The 27,405-nt window shown below is 41.7% G+C and overlaps 1 protein-coding gene across 1 annotated transcript in view; it reads right to left on the bottom strand.

Moving 5' to 3' along the window:
• The window catches only part of RIMKLB (ribosomal modification protein rimK like family member B), a 49,666-nt gene extending 22,702 nt beyond the window's left edge, over positions 1-26,964 (bottom strand). The window contains exons 1-3 of the mRNA XM_082751697.1: positions 26,804-26,964; positions 25,620-26,129; positions 19,009-19,235 (exon numbers count right to left, since the gene is read on the bottom strand). Of these exons, the coding sequence (XP_082607823.1) occupies positions 19,009-19,183 (175 nt within the window). The 5' untranslated portion in view covers positions 19,184-19,235; positions 25,620-26,129; positions 26,804-26,964. The remainder of the gene's footprint in view (positions 1-19,008; positions 19,236-25,619; positions 26,130-26,803) is intronic.
• Between the last annotated feature and the right edge of the window lie 441 nt (positions 26,965-27,405).

Raw genomic sequence — 27,405 nt, 5'->3', positions numbered from 1 at the left:
GCAGAGAGAGAGGTGGTTGTCCCCCTCTGCTCAGCTCTTGTAAGACCCCAGCATGCAGGCCTGGGGCCCCCAGCACAAGAAGGATGTGGAGCTCTTGGAACAGGTCCAGAGGAGGGCCACTAACACGATCAGAGGGCTGGAGCACCTCTCCTGTGAAGAAAGGTTGAGGGAACTGGGCTTGTTTTGCCTGAAGAAGAGAAGGCTCCAGGGAGAACCCACTGCAGCCTTCCAGTGCTTGAAGGGAGAGTATATACAGGAGGGGGAATGCCTGTTTCCACGTGCTGATGGTGATAAAACAAGGGGAGTACTTTTAAACTAAGACAGGGGAGATTTAGGTTAGATGTTAGGAGGAAGTTTTTCACTCAGAGGGTGGAGAGGCACTGGAACAGGTTGCCCAGAGAGGCTGTGGATGCCCCATCCCTGGAGGCTTTCAAGGGCAGGCTGGATGCGGATCTGGGCAGACTGCTCTAGGGGTTGGCAACCCTGCCCAGAGCAGGGGGGTTGAAACTAGATGACCTTTTAGGACCTTTTCTACCCAGGCCATTCTATGATTCTATGTATCTTTCATACCTGGATCCCATGTCAAAAAAAAATGACATCTGGAAGCACTTATACATTGTCAGGAACCTTTAAGAAATAATATTCAACTACCTGTCCTTTTCAAGTGTTCCTAGACACGCTTCACTGAATTTTGGGGAATGGAAAGGTCCCCTCAGATACGACCCTCAGATTACTGTTTTGACCTGTCATTCCAGTCTAAGGACTTCCTAAACAAAAGTGCATTAAATTTATGAATTGGAGGCATTCACTATGGAGACAAATTACTCTTGAACGGAGTTATTCAATAGTGATCTTTTAGGGAAAAAAGAAGTGTTAAAATTGACTCTAAAGCTTGCAGAGATAACATCAGGTCCTTTTTTCAAGGACAGTCTACATGTATATCTCACCTTTTTTGGTGGTGGTGGTGTGGCAGAGAAGTATTTAATGTACTCAGGTATATGACATACAAGTTTGGGGTCTCTTCATAAGTAAAACATTTTCCTACGCACACCAAAAAAAATGTTGTAGACCAAATATATAACCCAAAATTGCTTAGTTTTGACAGACACCAATATAAAAGTACACACAAAGCAAAGCTAGAGATGGAAGAATTCCATTTTTCCCCACACCTCTGTAAGCTCATTCAGCTTGTTCCCTCTTCCCAGCTTTACAGGGTTAAAACCGCACTGCAGTAACTGCACTTGAGTTCCATGCCAGCACTGTAATGAAAGTACAAGTATAATGCCACAGTATTATTTCCTACCCGTTCTGGATGCAGAAGCTTCCACCTAGGACCAAAAACGTGTTAATTAATTAGACATTATCTTATTATGTTCCTTAATTAAAATAATCCACATAGACTATAACCACCTTAAAAGAAAGCATTCTTCAGAAAGACACAAACATACAGTCCTTCCAACCAGATCAGTCAAACAAGTGAAATCAAGCAGTGGTAGTATTGAACTCAGAGGCAGCAGATTACAGCAAGCAGAAGGGACATCCCCCACTGCCAGCTTGTTTCAACCTTGAAGTCAACACAGTTAAGAGATCAGGCTATCTTAACACTAATCTTTGGACTGTAAATGTAGCCCTGAGTTTAGCAATCCCTACAAATTCAGGAATATCATTATCTACATTTTATCCGAACTACAAGTTCAAAAACTTTGTCTTATTTGGAAATAAGCATCTGCCTAACTTAAAGAAACATCAGTGAGGGGCTGCTGATCTCATCATGAACAAATTAGTGTCAGAAATGGGAAACTGAAGCTTTTTTTTTTTTTTTTTCCAACAAGCAGCTGGTATTACAAGTCTCTGTTGCTCATTTATCTACACCTTGCATAGATTCCTCTAAGAATCTCCTTTAAGTATTTGCAGATTACATTTTCTTCAAGTTCCTCCATTTTACAGCAACACAATGAGATAAATCTCATTTCCAAATGCCACTTTGGATCCATTCTCAGTAACAGAATCATAATTTACATTACTCCTAAACTACTAAAGTAGTTACTCCTAAACTCTGCCTCTAATAATTTGAAAAGATTAATAATTCTTAGAAGAAAATGGTTAATTTCACATTATGTACCTTGGACCCAAGCAAGAAAAGGGGAGAAATTAACATCTTTCTAGAAATTCCCGTGTGAAAAGGATGCTGGACAGAGCAGTTACACGATATCGTGGTTCTAAGACAATTTAAGTCACTCTAAACTGTTGCTGTAGCAGTTTTACTCTCCAGTCACATGCAATCCTGTTGGGGCATGTAGTACTAACCACTCCCTAGCACTCGCTGCATATGCTGGCAAGCAGAAAAGCTTCCTACACTAGCAAAAAAGCAATCCTGTTCTTTTGTTGAATCAGACTTCTGCAGGTTATGCCACTGCATAATGAACCAGCTTCACTACAGCATCTGATCAACCCAAAAGTCAGTGCAACAGACAAGGCTGGGTCACAGGAACAACAGCAGTCATCTGAACAGCTTAAATTGTTAAGATCCTGCCATTTATAGGCTGCAGAATTGTATGTAGTGAGGTTTTCTTCTTTGTGCTTTTCTTCATAGCTCTATGGTCACTATGCTAGGCCAGCTTCCAACTTCACAAAAACAAGTCTGTCAACCAGATTGCTTTCTCCAATTGTTCCCTTTGCTCTCCTGTCCTGAGCCAATAGTACATTCTCCAGTGGCTCCCACTGTGCCAGGTAAGAAACATTTGCAGAAAACTGTGACAAAAGCCCAGCTGCTGGACTCATTCTACCATAATGAACAAGTGCAAGCATTGAGGCATGCAGTTTAGACATACAGTGCCTTTATCATTTGAAGCCACAGACCTTAATTCACCTCACAGCATCCACAAAGGGCATGTGCTCTCAGAATCCTGCCTCACCCTTCATCCCAAGGGGGTAAGGAGGAACGCACATTGAACCAGTCTTAGGCCAGAATGATCCTGGGAAGACTGACAGAAAACGAAGAGGAAGCAAGATATGAATATCTCAAAAACCTCCAGTCATTAAGCAACTTCTCTCTACCTTTCTGCCTATCATGACTCCACCCAGTAACCCCTACTCATTGGCAGCTCTCTGGGGAAGCTTGTCTGAACCCTTCATGCAAATGGTAACTGGTTTGTGTGCATCTGCAGTGGTATAGTGCCTGAAGAAGACTCCAACAGACTTGCAAGAGACTGGAAACAGACCTGAAGGTCCCTCTCGGTAACAGGTGAGGAGGAACAAGTTCTGCCAGGAATGGCAGCAAATACAGCTAAACCTGACTGACGTAGCACAACCCAGAGGCAACAACAGGTGACAAAGGGTACAGACTCCTTTCAGCAGACCAAACTCTGCAAAGGGCTTCCATCTGCAACGCTGTGAATAAATTCCTGAGATTAGTGCAGCCTTTGGGCTGCTGTACCTTTCTGCTCATTTACGTGTGCACTGGTGACACTACCAAAGGAAAACCAGAAAGTATCAAAAGCTGCTCCAAGCTCAAGGGGCCAGAGTGAAGAAGAGTACAAGAACCAGGTACTGTACTCCTCCATCCGGTCCGTAAGAGGAAAGGCTTGGGCAGGAGAAGAAACCTATTCCCTATCAACATCTCATTTCACAGCTGTTGCCACAAGCAAGGCTTTGGCTTTTATCATCACAAGATACTTTCTGAAGAATGGGGACTGCTGAAGAGAGACAGAATCCCTCTGACCAAGTAGAGCTAGGGTTATCTTTTTCAACAGGTTTGTTGTGAATGAGGAGGGATATAAGTCAGGGTCACTGGGGGACGGTGACCAGTCTGAAAAGAAGCAGAGATACAGGGCAGCAGAGGAATACCCCTGACAGCACGATTAGTGAGGCTCTCACTTTCCCTGTGAAAGCCGTGAGAGTGGAAGCCTACCTTAAGTATTTGTTCATGCAGTCATGCCGTGTGGAGGAACAAAAAGGAGGAACAGGAAGGCCACATGCAGTGGAAAAGGTATGATGAATAGAATCACAGAACCATAGAATGGTTTGGGTTGGAAGGGACCTTAAAGATCATCTAGTTTCAACTCCCCTGCCATAAGCAGGGACACCACCCATTAGATCAGGTTGTCCAGGACCTCATCCAACCTGGCCCTGAGCACCTCCAGGGATGGGGCATCCACAGCTTCTCTGGGCAACCTGTGCCAGTGCCTCACCACTCTGAGTGAAGTATTCCTAGTATCTACTCTCAATCTACTCCTTTTTAGTTTAAAATGGCTACACCTTGGTCTATCACTACACTCCCTGACAAGAGTCCCTCTCCAGCTTCCTTGTAGGCCCCTTTAGGTACTGGAAGACTGCTATATGGTCTCCATGGAGCCTTCTCTTCTCCAGGCTCCCAACTCCCTCAGCCTGCCTTCATAGGTGTTCCAGCCCTATGATCATTCTCACGGCCCTCCTCTGGACCTGCTCTACAAGTTCTCCTTATATTGGAGGCCCCACAGCTGAACGCAGTACTCCAGGTGAGCTCTCACAAGAACAAAGAAGAGGGGAGAACCACGTCCCTTGACCTGCTAGCTATGCTTGTTTTGATGCAGCCCAGGATATGGTTGGCTTTCTGGCCTGCAAGCAGATGTTGTGTTTCTTATCAACCAACACCCCTAGGTTCTTCTCATGGCTGCTCTCAGTCCGTTCTTCATTCACAAATACAGGCTGAGTGGAGAATGGATTGAATGGATTGAGATCAACTTGGGAGTGCTGGCTGATGAGAAGCTGAACATGATCTCACTAGTAAACACAGAAACATGGTTGAATAGTTTGCATGTCTGGAGTGCTGTGGTGAACTGATAAAGGCTCTTGCAGAAAGGCTGTGAAAGTGAGGAGGAGGGTTTCTACTCCACACAAAGGAGCAGATCACATACACACAGCTTTGCTCTGCAGCGAGCAATGAGCTAGTCAAAAATTAGTAATGCATACAACTTACACACACAATTTTGACTGTGTATTACTTTTTATTTTTTTCCTCTGTGAGGGCAGTCAAACATTGGAGCTGATTGCCCAGACGGGCTGTGGAGTCATTGTTCTTGGAGGTATTTAAAAGCTGTCTGGATATGGCCCAAGCAATCTAATCTAACTTCAAACCTGGATCTAGCTTTCAAATTGGCCCTGCTTTCAGCAGAAGGTTGGTCCAGATGATTTTCACAGGCCCCTTTCAATCTAACCTGTTCTATAGTTTAGCATTCTCCTACGGTATGCCCGGCTTCTTATGTGGCTGCAAGAGTAGGACATATAGTCCACAATGCACTCTTTCACAGCTCAGACGAGATTTGTGGGTACAATGGGAAATGTCCTTTCTTTCAAGATAATTAGACAAGTTAATATAGTCATTAAAAAAATAAGAGGAAAGTTCTCCAAGATGAAAGTGGAAAGTGCCTCCCTCCACAGGTCTGACGGTTGGGCAGGAAAGAAGAGGCACGGCCTGATTCCCTGATGACAGTGAAATCTGGAATGCTATTTAAGAAGAAATTCAGTACATGGGTACAGGCAAACCCTGTCTGAAAATCAAACAAAGGGAAAAAAAAAAAAAAAAGAAATGTAAAATTTTCATTGTTAAGCTAATAAGGAAAAAAAAACATTTCTCACCACTATTCCATCCTCCTAGTGCAAGTAGTCATCCAACAATAAACTCCTTTACATACAGGTGCAGATGCAAGAGGTTGTCAGTGGCACAAATGTTAGTCACCATTAGGTTCTGAGCTGAGCTCAAGCCTGGTTTTGTGGAACACGTAAGAGCTATTCCAACCCTTTCATGATTTTTTAAGGTGCAAGTACCAAAAGTCTGTCTCACTAGGAATTAGCCAAGACGGCAATAGATGGATGGCAACCCAGGCAAAGGACAGTTAAAATTTTAATCCCAGTATACTTGACATTTATAAATAACACCTGAGTCAGGGAAACAGGGACACTCAGTATCACTAGCAAGAGAACCTGACTTGGACTCTTTTGTTATTAATAAAGACCTTCTTCACTGAGGAGGAAAGGGCATGCTATAGGAATGAAAGCCAAAAAGCTAAAAAATGGCAGTTTTCTTTCAGCAATCCTTTCTGAGCTAAAAGATACGTGTGTTTCTTGCCGAAAATTCTGAACTCCTAAAAAATTTATTTCAAGACCATAACAACTGACTGACTCTGCCATGCCAGATTCACTCATACGTACTGGTGTTCTCTTGCTGCTGCATATTAAAATTTCTCCACTTACAGCACAGCATCCTGCCTGGCCACAGAACTAAGATTGCAGCTCATCTGTGGGTCTGTTATTCATTCAGGAACAGAAGGTCCAATACTTCAAGTTGATATGCAGAAGTAATGTGTACATATATATGTTTGTATACACATATACGTATGATTATATATATAAACACACAGACATACAGATATATGTGCTTAACTGAAGATAGATGTTCTTTATCATGAAATAGGACCTCCATGGCACCTCGTAAAACATGAAACATTTGAGCGCGCTGAAAGACGTGCTGTCTAAAGGACTCAAACAAAAAGAACTCCAGTAACAGAACAAGCCATTTTCCAAAGCAGTTGAGAAGTACAGTAGCAATGGTGACTAACCAACTTACAAATTCATAAAATAAGTACGAGAGAGAACAAGGTACAAGCACAGCCTCTCCAGGTGAAAGAATTCCTCAGCCTCAATGACAGACACGTTTTTGAATATAAATAAATCTGTGGCCATTATTCAACGACAAGATATGGGATTACACAAATAAAAGGTTTTAACTACATCACTACTGTTTTTTTTTTTCCAAAGCCTTGCTGGTAAACAGCATTGATGCATCCAGCTGGTCTGTATGTATAGCACATGCATCAATTACAAAAAATGTATGCATACAATATTACACTAAAAAACTACATTAAAAGAAAACTATTAAAGCTGCAAAGTCAAGCACATAAAGGTTAGAAAAAGCCACGCCGAAGGGTATGCCCGTAACATTGATCTGCTGGCCTATTCACATAATCTTCAATTACATGAACAAATATTATTTTTTCCCCACAGCATCTATCTCATGCAGTACACAGGAGGTACAGCACTCACTTAACAAGCAACTACTCAGCACTGTATTTTCGTTTAGTTAGTCCATGGATTGATGTGTTAAAACACACAGTTATTAATTTTTTCATAAGTCTTCTCTATTCCGCTTATCACAGTAACATCTGAGTGCTTCACAATCTTAATTTATTTTGTTGGCACCACAGGAAACCAGTGAGTGTTCTACTGATTTCCTATAAAGGCATGAGAAACACAGAGATAAGAGGTAAAGAAGTAATTTTGGATGCTACATTTGAGAGACCATGATTTCTCAGTTTCCAGTGCCGCTCTGATTTATTTTGTTTGTGTATGCAAGTATTCAGCACTTTTCACAAAGCTTATCTTAGTAATCAAAGTTTGGGAACTCAGAAAATGGAAAAACGTGCAATTACAGGCAGTGTATGAACAGTCCAATTTAAATCACCATACTTGTCTTCCAGCAATGTTCTACTTCAATTGTCACCAGTTCCTATAACAAAAAAAGAAAGCCTCCTACAAGCTGCCCTCTTCTTCGCTATGCCACAATTTATGTTCCCAGAGTAGAACCACCCTGTACACTTAAGAGGCTAATGAAAAAGTAGCATGTGATCAAATGATTTAAAATGTATCCAAAAACAAATATACAAGAAAGGACACAAAAATGCAAACTTGTTTTTGAAGCTCTAAATTGGGGGTCTTTCGTGTTGCCACTCTTATTAGTATTTTAATTTTACATTTGTAGAGGATCAAAAGCAAATTTAAACACTTAGCATCTAAATAACACGTGTATGATGCTGTGGTGGAATAGGGCACAAGGGTTACAACAGTTTCGTCTCCTATACAGATCTTTGACACGAGCTGACAGAACTAAGTGTCAGCAGCACGGGGTCAGGAGCCTCCATGAGGACCAGCACCTAAGCTGAATGGACTCTACTGTCAGCAAGTATCTGTGATAGCAGCTTGAAGAGGGATGTTCTCTGCAGGAGAGAAAACTTCTGGAAGCTTTGATTCCATTCCAGGTTTTGGAAGTGAGCAACTACCGCATGCAGCTTATTCTGCCCCCAGTTTATCACTCTCCATTCTCCCTCTAGGATTCATCTCCCTGGACATAACCTCTGGGCTTCCATTCCCTTACTGTCCCACATTTACTATGTTTTCCTTATTTATCCAGCTCACTTCCAAATTTCAGTTTCTCCTACTGTCAAATAGCTTCTTTGCCTGCAATTTTGAATACCACCCTTGACACCCATTTTCCTGCCTTGCCTCCAACCTTTTTTCTCTCTGAGGCTCTTTGTTCAGTTTGCATCTCTTCGCAGAGAGGTCTCAACTCACAACCTATGCTCTCACCAGTTTGCAGCTCCAATTTCCTTCTTGATGTCTAATTTAGCAAGAGTTTCACTGTATGCCTTCCTGTTACCTTGTTTCTTGTCCGAACATTTTCGGAAAGCACACTGCCTCCTCAGCAGATTCTTCCCCACTGACACAGAAGTCCCCAGTCCCAGACCAATTTCACTCTTTTTGTCCCTGCTAGATATGAATGGTGCAATTTACCCCAATGAGGTCTTTGTATCCATGAGAGGAGGTATAATGAACATGGAAGAAAATCTCCATTTTAAATTGTAGCCCATCCTGTTGCAGACAAGGCCACACCACGAGAAGTCCCTTCTTTGCCTAATACAGTGGTATGTTTCAGAAGTTTTAGCTGTGAAGCTTAATGAGCCTCTTTAAGATGCTTAGCAGACTGTTTTTGAAAAAGTAATATTTAGGGACAAATTTACATCTACTTTCATACATATAACAAGTAATAGCCACTTTGGCCAAACTAAGTTTCTATTCCAAGCTAGTTCTTCCAAAAACATCATTACAGATTTAGAGAAAAAGATTTTTATTGTTGTTGTTGTCTGAAGTGCTCTCCATCAACTGAATTATTTTGCTAAAAATTTCCAAAACTGTCTTCAAAAAAATATTCCAAGGTGGAGGAGGGAAGGAGGGGGATGCGAGTAATAAACAATAAAAATCTATCTTACACGGAAAGTTGGGCCACTTGTAATGTTAAGATAGGCAGACCCATCCACAATGTCAAAAGATCACCTTATACAATGTGTCATTGATAGAGTATGTTGCTTACAAACAGAATCAGTAGTTAAATGCAAGATATCCTGGCCCAGACTAAGCAAAGTACCAGTTTTGTGTCAGTGTTACCTGCTTGGCCAATAGATGAAAACATTTTTGCTTTATTCCATGCATAAGAGATGAAGGAATGTGCTCTTCTTATTGGAAAGCAGGGAATAAGGCATTACATGTTAGGATATTTCATCCATTTACTATTTTGAGTGTCAGTCTGAAATTATATTTTTCAATAAATCCTCTGACTTTCAGAAGTAAGCATGTCACTAAACCAGCAATTGCAACAGTTAGGTGGTGACTCATTCAGACATGAAAACAAACAAAAAAAAAAAAACAGTAAATTAAGTTAGAAACAGTGGCCTTAGTATATAGAAGCAAGCAGCTAGTAACCTAGTCACAGGGGTAGATAAGTCTTCTACTTAACTGTAGTGACTTAGACAAGCCTTTTAACTGTCCCATATATTGTTTGTACATCGGTTCACATGGCAAACCATTGCACTCATTCTATAAGAATATTACTGAGGATTTCATCTGTTTTTTTAAAAAGCCCTGAGGTTTTCAGATAAAAATTACTCGGAGACTACTAAGTAAAACAATTATAGTGTTTCATAGCATTTAAACTGAAAAAAAAAAAAGTTATCTCAGTCTCCACAAATAAACTACTACTACTGTCAGACTTGTCTATACTGAAACAACATACACATTTTTGTTCCACCATCAAATATGGCATTTTCACTTTATAAAAATACTATTTGAACAAATGTTCCCAATACAGCAAAAACAAACTAACAAAAACACTGAAGGCCATAATTCCCTTCAGTACCAAATCTAATTTGTTGTAATATACCCAAGTAAAGATTCCCTTCAAAAACTAAATTCTCAGATGATTCTCAATTGAGTATTCCAAGAAGCTTTGAAAGCTAAATGTAAAATTAAGTATTTTTTATTAGGTATAGGGGAAAGCAATAGGATTAATTCAAGACCTTCACAGTAGTACCTGAAACATAAAAAGAAATTCAGAAGCAGCTTGACTTTTCACACTGGGTTCACAAAGGTTGTGAACTGGGTTGGCACTTTTCACAATTTCCATTTGGTAGTAGTGGAGATACTGCAAGTACCTCTTCGTTCATGGACGGCTATTTGGATATTGAAGACTTTACCCAAATACTGACAGAGCCACTAGGCTACACGGTATTCTTAAGTTGGTCTCTCTCTGTTCGTGTCAATACGTTCTGTATTATATAATGCAAATGTCTACTAAATTCCTACTAAACCTTGGAGAAAACACACTGATATTCCATTGTTACCCTCATCTGAGGTAGAATCACAGAATGGTTGAGGCTGGAAGGGACCTCCAAAGCTCATCTAGTCCAATACCCCTGCTCAAGCAGGGTCACCTAGAGCACTTAACAAAAGTCTCTCACCTGCAGGCAAATGCCCCAGACTGCAAATTCTCTATCCTGCTAGCTCTTCCCTTCCCCATAATGGATCAATAATCTCCTCAGAAGGCTCAGAGGAGATGGGTAAGGGCAACAAAGGGCAACATGCCCATGAAGCTCTTTGAAGAATGTAGGGAGTGATTGCCCAGACCTGTTGTAAGGAAAGCTGACCTTATCTTACAATAAAGAAAGGGTTTAAGATGAAGAGTTGTAACAGTTACAGGGATCAGCTGACTCTCAGATGACTTGGTTGAGCAAACTTTTCACCAGGAGATAGTCGAGTGTGAATGTCTAATTGAGTCAGCAGACCAGCACATGGTAGCATACAGAGAGCTCAGCCCAACCTACAGTGTAAAAACAGAACAACTAATTAAAAAGAAATTTGAAGAGAGCAACTGACTTGGGCTAGCTTAAACACATTTATCCCTTCCCAGTGACTGGGGCATGCAACATAGAATCACAGAACATTGTGATGGTGAGCTTATCATAGAGACATGAAACAAAAATCATGTCTGCATTTTGATTTAACAGCTGTCTTCTACATTTCTACCCCTAAACTAATTCTCAACCAATAAACAGTTTATAACCAGAACAAAATGGAACATTTACACAACTTGTAAAAACCATCTTCCTCTTCTGCAACAATATTGCAAATACATAAATTAAAAGGAAATCTCCCCGAGAAGTTCCACAGTACCACTGCAACAAAACAACAGTCAAATACCTTGAGGACACTTTCAAATCAAGTTCTCAGAATTCAGGAGAGATATTTTCTGATCTTCTGACCACTACATATTCACCTACATATGTGCTACATGTAGATCTAATTCTTCTTTAGATAGAAACTGCCAAGAAACAGGGTTTGATAGCATGGATTTTGAGCTTATTATTTCAGTGACGTGGAGAACAAGTCCTACGAGGAGCGGCTGAGGGAGCTGGGCTTGTTCAGCCTGGAGAAAAGGAGGCTCAGGGGTGACCTTATTGCTCTTTACAGATACCTTAAAGGAGGCTGTAGCGAGGTGGGGGTTGGTCTATTCTCCCACGTGCCTGGTGACAGGACAAGGGGGAATGGGCTAAAGTTGTGCCAAGGGAGTTTTTGGTTGGATATTAGGAAGAACTTCTTTACTGAAAGGGTTGTTAGGCATTGGAACAGGCTGCCCAGGGAAGTGGTGGAGTCACCATCCGTGGAAGTCTTTAAAAGACGTTTAGATGTAGAGCTTAGGGATATGGTTTAGTGGGGACTGTTAGTGTTAGGTCAGAGGTTGGACTCGATGATCTTGAGGTCTCTTCCAACCTAGAAATTCTGTGATTCTGCATTATGCTATGACCATAAATAAAATAATCCACCTTATTTACTGTCTCAGTGCAATCCACCCACCTTCTCAGCTAAAAACACAGAAGAGGAAACAGGCCTGTTTAGTCTTTTTACCTCACCCTTGCCAAAACTACTAGTCTGCCTCATCTGATACTCCTTTTTCCACTATGCCAGTACTGGGTATATCTTGTTCTCCAATACTTCTGCCTCTACCATCCAACATCATGTATTTAGGTATGGGAAGAAACAGAGAAAGAAGAAACTTCCTTCACGTTAAGCCTTCAAGTATTCCATTGGATTACCTTTTACTTGATCTTAGAAGAAGCAAAATTCTCTCCCCCTCTTTTCATTCAAATGTATTCCTACCATTTGGAAGCCAAATTAGTCACTAGTAAAACTTAATTGAAAGAAGGAAAAAAAAATCCACATTTTATTCATAGATGCATCTGGATTAATTCCCACTAGAACAGGAACAGTTGGAAAAATGTGAGGGAAACCCCCAGCCATACTCTTGATAAAGACTGTGTTATGACACATGAGGCTAATTTTCATCCCTTGGCTATGATGTATGGAAAAACCTCCTTCTTCTTTCTTTCATCTTTTTGACATTATTTTCCCCCAGATGGCCATTTCTGAGAATTCTTACAACAATCCAGAATCTGGCAATGTTTCTGACATTTTCAGATATGACGACATGCATGTATGTTCAAAATGATGTGCCCTAAAAGTCTGATTTTCCTGACTGACCATTCTGGAACACGTACAAACAAAAAGTCCTTAAAACTGCCTGCTGAAATGGCCATAGTAATACCTTTCTGTGCAGAAATGTTCCTACCTCTCTACCTTGCAAAGGTAATTTTGGGCTGAGCCCTGATCCACCACAGATGACCTACTGACATTAAGTGAAAAAAACTGAACAATTCTAAAAAGATCAAATTCATTTTTAGCCTTTGTTCTTTAGTATCAGCTTGATATAACAAGAGATCATTCTTTTAAGTACAGAAATCCCTGAAAGTAAAGAAGAAAACTGCAAGGATATCTAGGCTCACAGACCATAAATCCTGTCTTCGCAAATGCACCATTAGAAAGTTGTGTTTGGAGTGACAGTTTTGAAAGAAAGCAACTATTCTTCCCAAAACACACTGCAGCTGAAATGCACTGTTGCTAAACTATGTTTCTAAGACAATAAAGCAGATGTTTGATTTGCTGTTTCTTCTATCAGGGATGTGTCTGGCTGTGACCATCCCAATATTAAATAATGTAACATATTCGTCTGCCTCTAAACAGGGCCACCATTCCAGAATACCTTCTACACAGTCCATGGTTGTCTGCTAGCAGTGCTTGTTATAATGTTTAACATCAATTAGAATGGCAAGGCACACATTTCCGCAGTGAAAGTCTCAAGTGGTTCTGAGAGACGGTCTCAAGTGGTTCTGAGCACAACACTTCCACCAACACAAAATTCACATAATTTCTAACCCCTTTCCAGTCCTTTGCACACAATGCAGTTTGCTCTCCACCTCTCACTATTGAGTTACAAACCAATTTTTCAAGACTGCAGTGGAAGAAATGGCTGCTCTGGCTGTTGTTAGTAGCAGGAAACGGGCCAACTCTGCAGTGTTCAACAAGGCACCTTGCCAAGGCCACTTGCCTCTGCTCTGTCACTCCCAGAGCCATTTGCTACACACTGCAGGAAAAGCTCTTAGAGTAAGGTGCACTGCTGGACAGACAAGTGCCAGGGGACTGCTGAAACAATCAGCAGGAAGAAGAGGTGACTGTATGTCAGAAAATAGTCTTCAAGGTGACTTAAAGATGATTCGTAAATATTAAGAATCTTGACTTTGATGTAAATACCATTCTGTAGATGTAAAAGCTCTCTTTTAACACGGATATAGCTGAATGCTTTTCTAACCATTACACTGAAAACAGTTACTTAATAGCCTTACCCTTTTTCCTTCAGCCTTCTATACTTTATACTTAAGTATTTCTTTACTTTATACTTCAAATATACTTATAATACTTCTCCATGTTTATTTTCAATGCCATCTAATCCAGTGTGAGAAAAAAGAAAAAGACCAGAACTGTTCATTACTTGTTTAGACCAAATTAGAAATGAAGGACAGATCATATGCAAAAATAGATTTTGCGAGATTAAAGACAAACTACATAGTTGACTAGCACTGCAGATTTCAGGCCCACACAGGAAACCCAAACCATCATACCAGCAATCTTTACCAAGTTAGAGGAATGAATCTTCTAAATATTTCCTCTGAAAAAAAAAGAATGACAATGAAATCACTTCCCTGATGTCATACACCTGACTACAGAAAAGACCTGATCATGCACAAAGCATTATTGCCTAAGCACAGATGACTATTGCATCTTGATCACTTGCTTTTACGTCCCCAAAGAAATGTCAAGAAGCTCTTAAGAAAGGTTCACACTTTGTTTGATGCTATAGGACTCTCCAATTCAACTCAGCCCAGCACCTTTAATATTTAGAAGTTCACAAAAGCAACTTTCCTCAAAACTAATTTCCTTCACAGGAGAGTAACAGAAAAAAGAGAGATTCCAAATACCTACAATAAAGGAATTGATATGTTATTGGTTCAGTGATCTCAAAATTCTGCTAGTTCTGCTATTCTGCTAGCAGAGTATTTCAGTGAAGACACTGTTGTATAGATTTTAATGAATGAAAGATCCAAAGTTACGTAGGCAGTCCTTCATCAACCAACAGCTCTTAAATTCCATATCTCTACAGTTAAGGTGTGTAATCTGTGAGGAAGATTTCTGCTAAGCCCTACAGACAGGTCAGAAAGAGTGCTCTATTCAGAAAAAGGAGACAATCGATCAATTACATTTCGTCTCCTGCTGACTAACTCTCAAAATTCTGACTTCCTTTAGGCTTTGTGCACCTGTTCACAAGCTTTAATCTGTCTAGTTTCAAATTCTCCAAGCCGGTCATATCATTAGGCTAGCAAACAGATACATACTTAAAAATTAGACATTTTAACAGCACTCACTGTTAAGACTTCAGATGAAAACGTCATGCTAAATTTGCTAAATTATCTGCTATTTGTTTCAAATGAATATAGAAATTGCCAGACTAAACTATCAGCCATTTAATTTAGGAATCCAGTGCTTTCCTTATAGCAGCAAACAGCATACGCTTCACAGGAACACACCAAGCAAGCAAACAAAAGAAACCTGTTGCTGATACTATCGAATTTCCTGTCCAGAAGAAAATTCCAGTTTTAAATTATGCTTTGAATCTATAACTATATCCACCTCGATACAAGCCATTGCCCAAAAGAGCAGCCACCTTCTCCCCTGCTCTCTTCTACTAGAGGTTGCAATTGCGTAACCACAAAACGATTTGATGCACCAAGCTATCCCAACAGAAAATTGTTAAATATTTGGACAAAGTTAGTGTTCCATTAAATTAGCCCACTTGGATCATACAATTGCCAGATCCTGCAAAAGAACAGAGAATTTGATCAATCTTTTTTGGGTTAGATTAGCTTAGCTACAGCATGAAAGCAAGCCCAAAGATAAATAAAGCCCTTATAACACAGCAAGCAGCACCAACAAGGCTGGAAAAGCAGAAGAGGAGCAGGGCTGCTCCATTCAGTAGCAAATTATTATTAGACTGGTTTAGCTTCTAGAATTTCTCTCTTAAGAATCTTAGGCTATGGCTGCACCATAGTCTGAGCCACCTTAAATCAAAACAGTTGCAACATTACCCTACATTTCTGCCCAAACATGTATCTCTGTCCTTTCCCATGTGCCCGTATTGTACATTTCTGATTCAGTAACCACCTCAGCAGGTTCAGCACACTGAAGAACCATTGTTTTATGCATCTGGAATTTTCCATTTATTTATTCTGCACTTACTAAGATGGGGAATAAGCCATAGTCACTTTCAAAAACTATTTGTTGAACTCATGTCTATGCACACTTAACCTGTTTTGGTAATAGTTAAGCGTTCCCTTCTAAACCTAAAGGAAAAATTAAGTCTACATTTCTTAATTTGCATTTCCAATCACTTTTGGACTCATGCTGCATTCAGGCACCTATCATACAGATATTGAGCTGCACACAATTCTCCAGCAGACTCAGAGAAACCCTGATACAGGTTCATCACATAGCCAGTAATGCTGGGGCAGGAAGATGCTAGGGATGCTGGGTCATCCCCGGTTTTGGCTGTAGAAGAAAAGGCACCAGCAGGGCCTACTGGACCCACGCTGGCTGTTGGCTTACCTGCAGATCCAGCCACACTTCCCATCCAACCCTGCAATACAGAAGAGTTGTGACCCAGTTGCTACTGCTGTGACCACTTACTGAAATAACCCTAGCTCGCTCTCTCCCTTTGGCATGGTACATGGTAACTCTTACCATTCTCTGACATACAGATTTTGAAAGAGTCATAGTTTTGCTCAAATTTTAAGATCTGTCTTTGGCTCTGGGCTTCAGTGATATTTACATCAGCATGCTCTACCATCAAAGCATACAACATAATTAATAAAAGGGCCAGTTTTCAGCCTCAGTACGTGTCCTGCTTAACTCCTCATAAGTTAATTGTCTTTTCCACTTTCCCTCTGTAAGGCAAACGACATCAAGCTTCTTCATGTACTATGCTGATTTTTTGGTCTCTGAGCTCTTCATCCATGTTTCTGACAGCCATCAAGACCACACAGAAGTATCACTGATTATATCATGTACAAGAATGCCACATTCCAAAGTTTTAAATAGCTTCCTTCAATTGTTAACTTTACAAAGTCAAGTTGACTTTCTCTTAACAATTAAGAAATTACCTAGATCTTAAAGAATTAAAAAAAAAAGACCAAATCACAAGTTTGAGTATGTGAAAGCCTACTACTTCCTCCATATGATGTATTAACCTCAGAGTTTGAGACGTGTATTGCGAAGCTTTCAACAAAAACAATAAATGTGGAGGCGAAAACAGGTATTGTCCACTGAATATTCAGACTCTTGATGAAGCCCTCTATGTCGTACAAAATTTTACTCAGTCTGGACCCCTCACACAACAGCAGGTTACAGAAAGGGTACAGAATGCATTAACTACTGAATTTTGTTCCAGGACACCTTTTTTCCTAGGCCAACTGAGCACTTTAATGAAGAATATGCAGCACATAACTTTTATATGTACCCTCAACCAGAAATCTCTCCCAATACATGTGGACAAGCACTGGGAAAAAGAAAAATGAAAACTAAGGGGCACGATTTTTCATCTCTTTCCAGAAGAAAGAACTGTCTGATATAAAAAACAAGAGCGTTTAAACTTGCTCTTTTGCAAAGGTTAGCTACTTAACACAGTTTTAAATGAATTCATATGAAAACAAATTTCCTTTTTCTGCTTTTTCTTTCAAGTTATTTCCTTATTTTTTCTCATTCTTATACTATACATTTCTTGGTATTAGTTCTCCAGTTTGCATACTTTATATCTTTTCTTCTTTCAGCATTAAATGGAAGAGAACAGAAAGGACCACAGTTCATGCTTACCATAACTAATACTCCAAATACAGGCAGAAGACAGGAAAGAAAACATCACCATGAAATAAAAACAGTACTGAAAACCTGAAGGGAAAATTATGAATCTCAGAGACTGCAGCCACAGTTCTGGTTGGCTGCCTTAGCAGAACATACTGTCCAGATTACTGCATACTCAAGGCAAAAAGATGTTCAGATTTTCTGACAAGAAGTTTCTCTGACTTGAAGACATCCTGCAGAATTTCAAGTCTCTGATTAAAAAATCTCTGACGTCTCAGAATAAAAAAATAAATAAAAACTAACAATACAAATTAACAAAAAAAAATAACAAAATGAAAATTTAGCAGTAGAAATGTTTAGTAGTAGAAGAATCGTGGCTAGTAGTAGACACTCATTTTCTAGTAGTAAACACTCATTTTCCCACTCATTTCCATTTTATCCTTGATTGATTCATGTTATAATATGGTAAACAAACACTGACCAAAGCTTATCCCCAGAGACAGTTTTAAGCTTTCCCTCCTATATAGATTCCTCAATAAGAAACACAGCATTAGCTAACATGGCAGCCTCTTCTTCAGGCTGTGGGTACCTGTGTATCTTCTTCCTACACAGAAATTATTCAAACACAACTCGCAGGAATGTAATTCCTTCCTGGATCTCCAATGATATTTTTTTGAGTGATACATTGGGAAGAGGAATGGAAGAGGTACACATGCAAAACAATTGCAGTCTCTTTCCTTTAGGAAATCCAAACTAAAAAACTTCTAAAAATCATTATAAAAGCATTATAATAGTGTTAAAAAGATTGACTGGTGGTATTCTTCCTGTACATAAACTTACTATGTGCAGCATTGTTTTACTTAACACTTCTAACTCACCTTAATGTCTTTTCATTTTTAATCACCACCAAAAAAAAAGCTAATCAGGAAACAGAACAGAAATGTTACAATTTAGTTTAAAACACCTTAAGTTGTAGTCATTGTTCAAATTATTCTGATGTGCATACTTTATATGTCAGTCCCTTTCTTTTCTTTATAAATACCCAACTGTACAGCAGCATGCTTTACTGATGTCACATTATTACCTCTACCTCCCTAATAGCTTGTACTGTTCACTGAAAATTCCTTTTATTTCAGTTCAAATGTGTTTGATATCTTGGAGCCATCACATAAAAAGAAGAAAAAAGTCCCCTAAAACTTTTAAAATATGATATATGAACTTGAAGGATCCGTGTAACGCTGAAACTCAGTAATTTTGACTTAATTCAGAGGTCCTATAGTCCTTATCCTGGAATCAACAAACTAAAGCAACCCTACTGTCTGTACTACAAAGGAAAGACAAAAGCATTTCTAACAGAAATTGACAAAGTTAATAATTAGATTTGATTATCATAATAAATGCTAAAGCATATGGTATCATGTACATGTACATGATTTAGATGATATATCTAAATATATCAGTCTGGCACACATGGAATTCATTATCAAAAAGTATACACGCTTCATTTTATAATCTTTTTACACGGACCCTTTCAGCACTTTCCCAGCATTATCTCATCCTCACCAAGATTTCCATCCTCAATGGTCAGGACCACTTCATCCATCAGCAAGGCCCGAAAATCTAGCTCCTCTTCACAGCACTTGGCCTTCAAGGCTCTCAAGATCTCCTGCTGAGGGTAGTCTTCTCTGATGCGACGGTCTGTTAAGAACCACAGCCTGGGAGCAACTGAACTGCACATCTTGGACTTGTCTTGCAACCTTCAAGGTTTCTTTCCAATGGAAATTCTCTAGCTGGTGGAGAAGATGAGACTCTGTTAGAGTACAAAGGCTTTTATCTTCATGTTCCCCACTGTCCCGAGTCCCACTCCCTCTGTCAGTCCTTTTCAATGGAGTGTAACTTGCAACCTCCAAGTGGGGAAGCAATGTCTATGCCTAATCTGTAACAGAAGTAGCAAAAGAAATAAATCCATTTACATTCAATGGCTATCTACCAAATGCTAAATTCAGGTCTTGGCTCTTATCCTAGTTTCATCCACAGGAAGTATACATTTGACCTAACTACTGGTAGCAGTAATACCATCCCCCTTTCCTGACAGTACCAACAGGCATACCAAAGACTGAAAACGTCTTGAATGGCCATCTCTGAAGGACAGAAATTCAGCTTAACATTTGGGATAATTCCTTACAGTTGTAAATAATTCCGCTGCTGTCCTAGGTACTGCTAAAACACCTGTGATAGACCTTATACCCTATAAACAGGTGGATTCCCTTTCCACCATATAGACAAAAGGTGACAACCAGATTCTTTCTGTTAGAAAGCCCAGACAAAAAAGGATGAAATGCATTAAAACAGAATTTTCTATAGTAGTATTTCAAGACTGAGTCACTCTTACACATATTTCACAAGTACTGTGAAATAAATCTAGTATTATGAATAACAACGCTGGAAAGCTGATGGAACAAGGAGCATCAACATAATGTTATTACTAAACATCAATACATGTAACCTAAAGCAAAATCAAGGCTTAAATCTGAGTGTTAGCCCTCTTCCTTGCTCCAAAAAGAAAAATAACCTTTATATTATATAAACAACATTAATGAATTCAACACCAAAGACATAAAGAACACTTCACATTAGAGAATTTCAATGATATTAGAAGTGATAAAAGCAAGGTAGTGTTCCTCTTGATTTGAACACAGAGGACTTCGACTGTCTTTGACTATACACTAAAATATTTCAAAAGCTGTAAAACAATCACAGATACATTAATGGACTAGAAAAATACACTTGTTTGCATATTTTTTCAACAAAAGCAGGAAGCAGCATGGTGTAAGGAAAAAGAATTCTGTAGAAAACCATGGCTGTTTTCTGTCACATATTTTAAATCTTCCTATTAAAACAAAGAGGTAAAAATCATTGTTTTCACATGTTCACATATACTTACGTGATTTTTAAACAGAGGTGAACTCTCAGATAGGCACAGTCATTTTGCCTGATAGTCTTAAAGACAGGACACGGTATCAGAAGATACAAGCACAGACAAGACTGCAGGTATACAACTGCCTTCATTTGATATTCCAAAGAATTTTCACTTTTGTGTGTGTGTGTGTGTGTGTTTGCTGTTCTGGGCTCAAATTTCTGCAGTAGGTATTAAGGCAGAAGGACTGTGTTGAAGCAACCCTTATAACAAGCTGGTTTTTTTTTATTTTTTTTTTAATTGAGAAGCATGTTTTTGCGACTAGTAAAGCTATTTCTTAAACAACAGAAAGATAACATTTTAGGTGGCCACTTTTATTCCTGGTACTAAGAACCATAGTGGCAACAAGCAAACCCTAAAGACTCCGTGACTACTTTTCCATTCCTTTGGTAAATTAGAAGAAACAATAAAGCCGAGGACTAAAGTTTTTTCACAGTAACAGACTGAAAGTAGAAGCTAGGGAAAGGCAATCACAGATGCAGACCAGCCCCTGACAGCAGGCAAGATGCTGGATCAAGAACAACGGGATAATGAGCGTTTGCTCCTTGCAGGAAAACGGGTATGAAAAGGGGTAGACTGTAAAAATATCATTTGCATCAACAGTCCCTTTCTCCTTCAAAGCAGCTGAAAGTGAAAAGGGCAAGATGAGACCTGGGCATGCAAGTGCTGACAACTGTCAGATCCTGCCCCACTTTTGGTTTTCTCAACAATGGATTTCTCAGTGCAGTAGTGTACAGAAAACTTTCTGGGGCAACACCCTCAGGTAAGAATTGGGACAAGCTATATGTTTCAGAAATGGCACTGTTACAGCACAGTTCAGAAGGCTTCTTGTCAATTTATCTTTATTTCTGCTATTTGCATGCATCACTGGGGAGACCAAACAGCCCCACCTACCGTTTCTCTTTTGAAAAGCAACTTTATCAAGCAGGATAGCATAGCTAATTTAAAAAAAAAAAAAAAATATATATATATAGAACATATAGAACATAAAAATATACTAGACAGACTTTGTCATGATTTAAAAAAAAAAATCAGAAGCCATTATAAATCTTCAGGCTGTTTTTTGTTTGTTTTGTTGTGAGCTTTTTTGTTTGTTCATTATTTTTTTCTTGGTACTGGTTCTAACACTGGTACAAAGGAGCATGCATGTTCCGTACTGCAACCTTCCGCCCATTTTTGCTTGCTACTAACGTGATTTCTTTGCCAACAGAGATCTGCTCCCATTTTTCTTACATCTCTTTTCTACATGGCCCCACTTCTAACCCTTTAAATCGGTAAAAATTATGGCATCACCTCCTCTGATTGCCATTTCAGCACTTCCTTGCTTAAAAATCGGCAAAGAGTTGAAGAAAAAAGAAAAGAAGTATATATATGTTTTCTTTTTACATATAAAGGATATATATATATATAATTCTCTTCTATTTTGTAAGGAGCTAGAGCACTCCAACTCAACTACCATATTAAACCACCAACCATATCAAAAACACCTTGTACAGGTATTCATCTGCCTCATAATAGCTTGTCCATTTTGGAGAAAACTTGAAAGATTTATACATGTATATACTAAGGCTCACATCTCACCATAACATAGGCAGGTTGCAACCTTAGGTCTGGAGATTAAGGAACTCACTTTGGATCAAGCTTTAAATCGGTGGCAGGGGCATAAATGAGTAATCCATACTATAGGGTCCTTGACCTCCTAAGCAATACCAATTTTCTTCAACCAAAAGAAATATTCCCATCAACCTAACATTATGTTCCTAAAAACAGAATCGACTTACCAAATTCAGCCTCTCCTTATAATCTCTATTTTGATCATGTAAGGAGTCTCACGGAACACAAAACCTGCAATTTACCCTATTAACCCAAACATCTTAACAATCCCTCCCACATTCTCAAGAAAATGGTTTGTAGGAGGAAAGCTTGCCTTGCAATCAGATGCACAAGAATATCAAGCTCTCAAGTTGGATTTCCAGAATTTTTCCCTGAAAACCAACTCCACCCATTTCAATTTAAAAGACATAGCCTGAGACAATGCTGGGTGTGCATTAAATATTTCCTAATCCATGTGAACATCTATTACAACATATATATATGGGGAAGAACAGATGAGTAGAAGCCTTCAAGACAAACAGTTCAAATGCAGTTCTTCCTCAAGGTTACTACAGTCAATTTAAGTAGAGTCTTTCGATAACTAATGGATTTACAAAACAAAAAGCAACAAGGAAAAAAATATATAGACTTAGCTGCATAAAACAGAATGGGGGAGGTAAAAGGGTGGCATCAAAGTTTCGTAACAGAAATCAAACTGTGTACCAGACTAGCCAAGAAATCACTGCTGCATCTACTTCAGAGAGATGCCGTGTGGAACTTCTCAATTTATGAAGAAAGTTGATGGAACCTGAACTTTCAGCTGTGGCATCCCTGTATTGCTTAACCTAGGTTCGTTTTGGCATTCACATAGCAGATTCCTCCCTTCCCCATCACATGCAAATCTATTTCTTCCTGCATTCCTTCTGCAATACACCTTTAGCAGCTGTTGTAACAAAAGCAGTCACTGTGCTACTTTTCTACTTTACATCATACAAGAATATGTTTTACTGGCATAAGAGGGGATTTAGCCAATCACATCAGCTGTCCAGAGAGATCTGGAAATCTGCAGACCATCCTTTTTCCCTTGAAGGGGAATTTTGAAGCTCTCTTCACATAGAAGAGCTTTAAGGACATTCTTCCACAAAAGAAAGATTGGCCTCCCTAGTCCATTTACTCCGTGTTCTGTCTTCAACACCAAACACCAGGAGAAAAAACGGACTAGCTACTTCTTTTTGATCGTAAGGCATTTTCCCCTAAGTTGAAAGAAGGAACTGATTATTAGGATATAATAATTCATTTATGCATTATTGATAAATGAGTGACACTAAAGGTATCTAGTACACGAAAAGATTGTTCCATATCCCTTCCATTCAAAATGCAACTACTCAGTGCATTTTGTACATTAAAACAAGACTAGGTTGTTTCTTCCCAATGGGAATTTCAAATGGGACTCTAGATGTTTTGCAGCATTAGGAATCAATGTGATCTAGCTATCTCAACTGCCTAACTTGTGATCCCGTGCACTGTAGGCAATGGGAGTCTGCTGCAATCTGGGAAACAAGTTATTGGAACAATTACTATCAGCAGCCCCTCCCAGAACCACCTCTTTTTAGTCCTTAGCTCAGACTTTCGGCTTCAGTTACAACACTGTACTGGTAACATAGCTACATGGATTTTAGCAGTTAATAGAGAGGTACAACATAATCTTAGTTTTAGCATACCTCTAGGCATGCTTAATCCCTACAGCTCAGATCATGATAATAAAAATCTCAGGGAAGTGAGAAGGAAAGAGCAAAGAGACTGACAGCCACGATTGCCATGGGAAATGGAGAACTAGGAAAAATTTAACTCCGAGCAGTCATCTCACTATGAATAACACTGCACTTCTACATTTATCATTAATGCATGTCCCTTAATACTTTTTTTTTTCCCCAGAACAATGTTATTCAATATGGAAAACGGTATTTTGCTCTCATTTTTATCTTAAATTAGCTAAGGCTTGAAACTGCATATGTACTTCCAGAGAACACTTTCTCTACCATTACAGCAGCTTCTAGAATGCTGGTTTGGAGGCCACACCTCAAGATACTGAAGACCTAAAAGCCATTTGTCAGATACTCATGAGTTATAACAAGGGAGATACCTCAAGGCAGAATCATAATGGCAATGTTAGGTATCAGATTGGTTAAGCAGTTAGCTGAGGTTTGTGCAGCATATGACCCAGCATATGATCCATCATATCCTTGCCGTGGAAGTCTCTGTGTCACCCTAGCGAGAACAGGGCAGTATCTGAAACACCCCAGAAATATGACTTTCCTATGCCGTAAGAAGAGCAGGTCTGGAAACAGCTCTTTCAAGCATAAAGAACAATTAATTCTGTTCCCCATGAGATTCCAGAATGATGATTATCTAAAGAAAACCTTAAGATTTATGGATGAATTCATTCATGGATGAATATAACCCAAGGTGAAATATACTGACATTTAAAAAAAAAAATGACATCTTAAACCACTTCTAAAATTGCTTGAGAAAAATAAGCCCAACATAAATCAACTCATTCCTGACACTGCTGCTCTATGGTGATGCGTAAGGACAACCTGAAGAAAAATTCCTCTCTTGTCTACCAGAGACTTGTTTTCATCAAGCTGTCACATAACTGCTTGAGAATCTTTGGAAAGAACAAATTTTAAAAAACCGAAAAATCTTAAAATTAAAATATGTGTTTAAATGCATTTTATATAATATGTTGAGCAGCTGCAGTGCAATCTGTCCAGTGCTGCTGCATTATCATCCGCCCTCTACACATGCAGCACAGAATTTAAAGTCACTGCAAGCAGGTAAACCCCAAGCACACCTCTCTGAAAGCACAGCTTGCTTTTCACGTCCTTCTCCATGTGAGATCTGTAGACTGCAAGAGTCAGAGGATATAGAAAGATACTAATCTTTCCCATTCATTCCCAGTACAACCCCCACCCCTGCAACTGCACTCCCTGCGATGGCTTTCATCTGCTCTTCCCCACCTTTGCATGGAGTGATGTTAAAGATGCTAGCAGCAATCCTTCCAGGCACAATTGCCTGTAAAACGCTGGCATCCACACCCCCAGCCTTCCCTCATGTATGTTCATGCTTGCAAGTAGGTGATAACATTCCTAATTCACACACCCCAGCTCCTGATCCCCAGGGAATAATCCACCCCCTTCCCCCTCAGAAACACAAGGCAACATCAGCTGGTCAACACCAGCCAACATCAGCTATCCGACTTCCGTCTGGGTATTTTTTGTCTACAACTGGCTCGCAGCTTTTGCATCCCCCTCCACTCTGCATGGCGCGTACGTGTGTGCACGGCCGTGCCAATAAAGCGCACGTTTCCTCCAACATCAGCTGCTTTCCTTCAGAGGGGGTCTTCCGCCTCTGTGCAGGTTCCCCCGCAGCGTGGCACAAAACACCCCTCTCCTTCCCGATCCGATCCGATCCGTGCCTGCAGCCCGTTTTCCCTCCTCCCTGCCCCCACCCTACGCTGGGTCTCTGTGCACGCTTCTCCCAGCGCCTGGAGTGGGGGAAGGGACACATGCACTGTATGAATGAATGGGCCGAAGAGGCTTACCAGAAATTTGGGGTCGGAGGAGCGGAAGATGATGAAGGTGCCCAAGAGGTGCTTCCTTCGGCGTGCCAAGCGCTGCTTGGGTCCTGGCTGGGTGAGGGCGTCACGTGTGGCGGCAGGTACCCCTTCTCCAGGATCCCTACTACTGCTTGGGGAGGGAGGGCGAGCAGGTCCTCTGGATGCCTCCTCTGCACCGCACTCAGGCGGAGGGAAGGGTGCTACTGAAGCTCCCAAAGCATGCACGGAACAGGGATGGGAACGCTCCCCTGTACCTGGGACTGGCAGTGTCTACCTGATGCCTCAAGGACCAGGGCAGATTTCTGAAGGGGGAGAGGGGAGTGAACGACCATTAAGGTAATTACCAAACTAAAGTTCCCTGTGGGAGAGGAGGGATGGGATGAAGGGAAGAGAACACTGGCGTGGAGCTGTAGTTTTGTACGAGAAATAAATTCAATCCCTGCGCCTCTACTTCCTCAGAACTAAACCCCTAAAGGAGCCTGAAGACACCGACACCTAGGGAGGAAAAAGAAACACCCCTATCAGGCACAGGCACACATACAAAGGTACCGAATGGAATAAACTGAACTGGAAGAAAAGGCACTACACAAGGCAGCAAGCAGAACCAAAAAGGGATCCGATGAGCCAATCAGGTGAAACGTGCAACTTCAGATATTTTCCAGAAATACACTACCACAGAAACACATTTTAGGGGGGGGGGGGGGGGGGGGGGGGAAGAGGGAAACACACCACCACCAAGAGAAGCTCCAGCAGTTTGTTCATTCACTGAGGAGCGCGTGCTTAGAGGAAAGGTGAATCCGTGCCTAGGGGCGAACGCACGGCGAGCCCCCGCTGCAACCCCAAACACTCGCACTGCCCCGTGCCTCCCCCGAGCAGCACTCCGCATCCCCATCCGCCGCAGAGCGCGCTGCAGCTCGGCACCCCCGGGGCGCTCCCCAGGCGCTGCCCCACACCCCCACACCCCCACACCCCACACACCGCACGCTCGGGGGGTGCCCCCCCAGCCGCCGCTCCCACCCGCAGACAACAAAAGCGGCGCGGGGACCCCGCTCCGGGCGCACCCCGGCCCCGACCCGCGCCTGGCAGCCGGGGGGCGCGCAGCGGAGCCCCCCCACACCCCCCACACCCACCCCCCGGTGCTGCGGGGCGCGGCCTCGCCGCGGACCCACCTGGGCGGCCCGGCGCGGCGCGGCCCGGCGGCGGCAGGTCGGAGCGCTGCCCCGGCTCCGCGCCGCGATGCACAATCACCATGGGCGCAGCGCGGCGGCGGCGGCGGGGCGGGACGGCCGAGGGGACGGTCCCAACACCCCCCACACACACCCACACCCACACCCACAGCCCCGGGCTCGCGGCCGCTCAGCCCGACATCGCGCCCGGCCGCCCGCCCGCCGCCGAGCCCCAGAGGAGCGCCGCCGAGCCGTGCGCGCCCCCGCTCCGGCACCGCCCGGGCCCAGGCGGAGGCTGAGGGCGAAGCGGGATGCGGGGAGACGCGCCCCGCGCTCCCCCTCCCTCCCTCCCTCCCTCCTCTCCTTCCTCCTCCTCCTCCTCCCGCTGCAGCCACGGAGCGGCCCCGCCGCGCTCGCTCCCGCCGCCCGACTGAGGCGCTGGCGGCGGCGGCGCCCAACGGCCGCGCGCGGGGGGAGGGGGCGCGAGGCGGGGCGCGGAGCTCGCGGAGGGGGCGGGCGCGGCAAGACCAGGCGCGCTCCCGACCGGCGGGGCGCCGGGAGCGCGCAGCCCGGAGCCGCAACGGCTGCGTCCCCCCCACACACCT

This window comes from Aythya marila (genome assembly GCF_965140915.1).
Source record: "Aythya marila genome assembly, chromosome: 1".
Classification (NCBI taxonomy): Eukaryota; Metazoa; Chordata; class Aves; order Anseriformes; family Anatidae; genus Aythya; species Aythya marila.
Note: the sequence above shows the minus strand (reverse complement) of the source record. Positions and strands in the feature narration are given on the sequence as shown.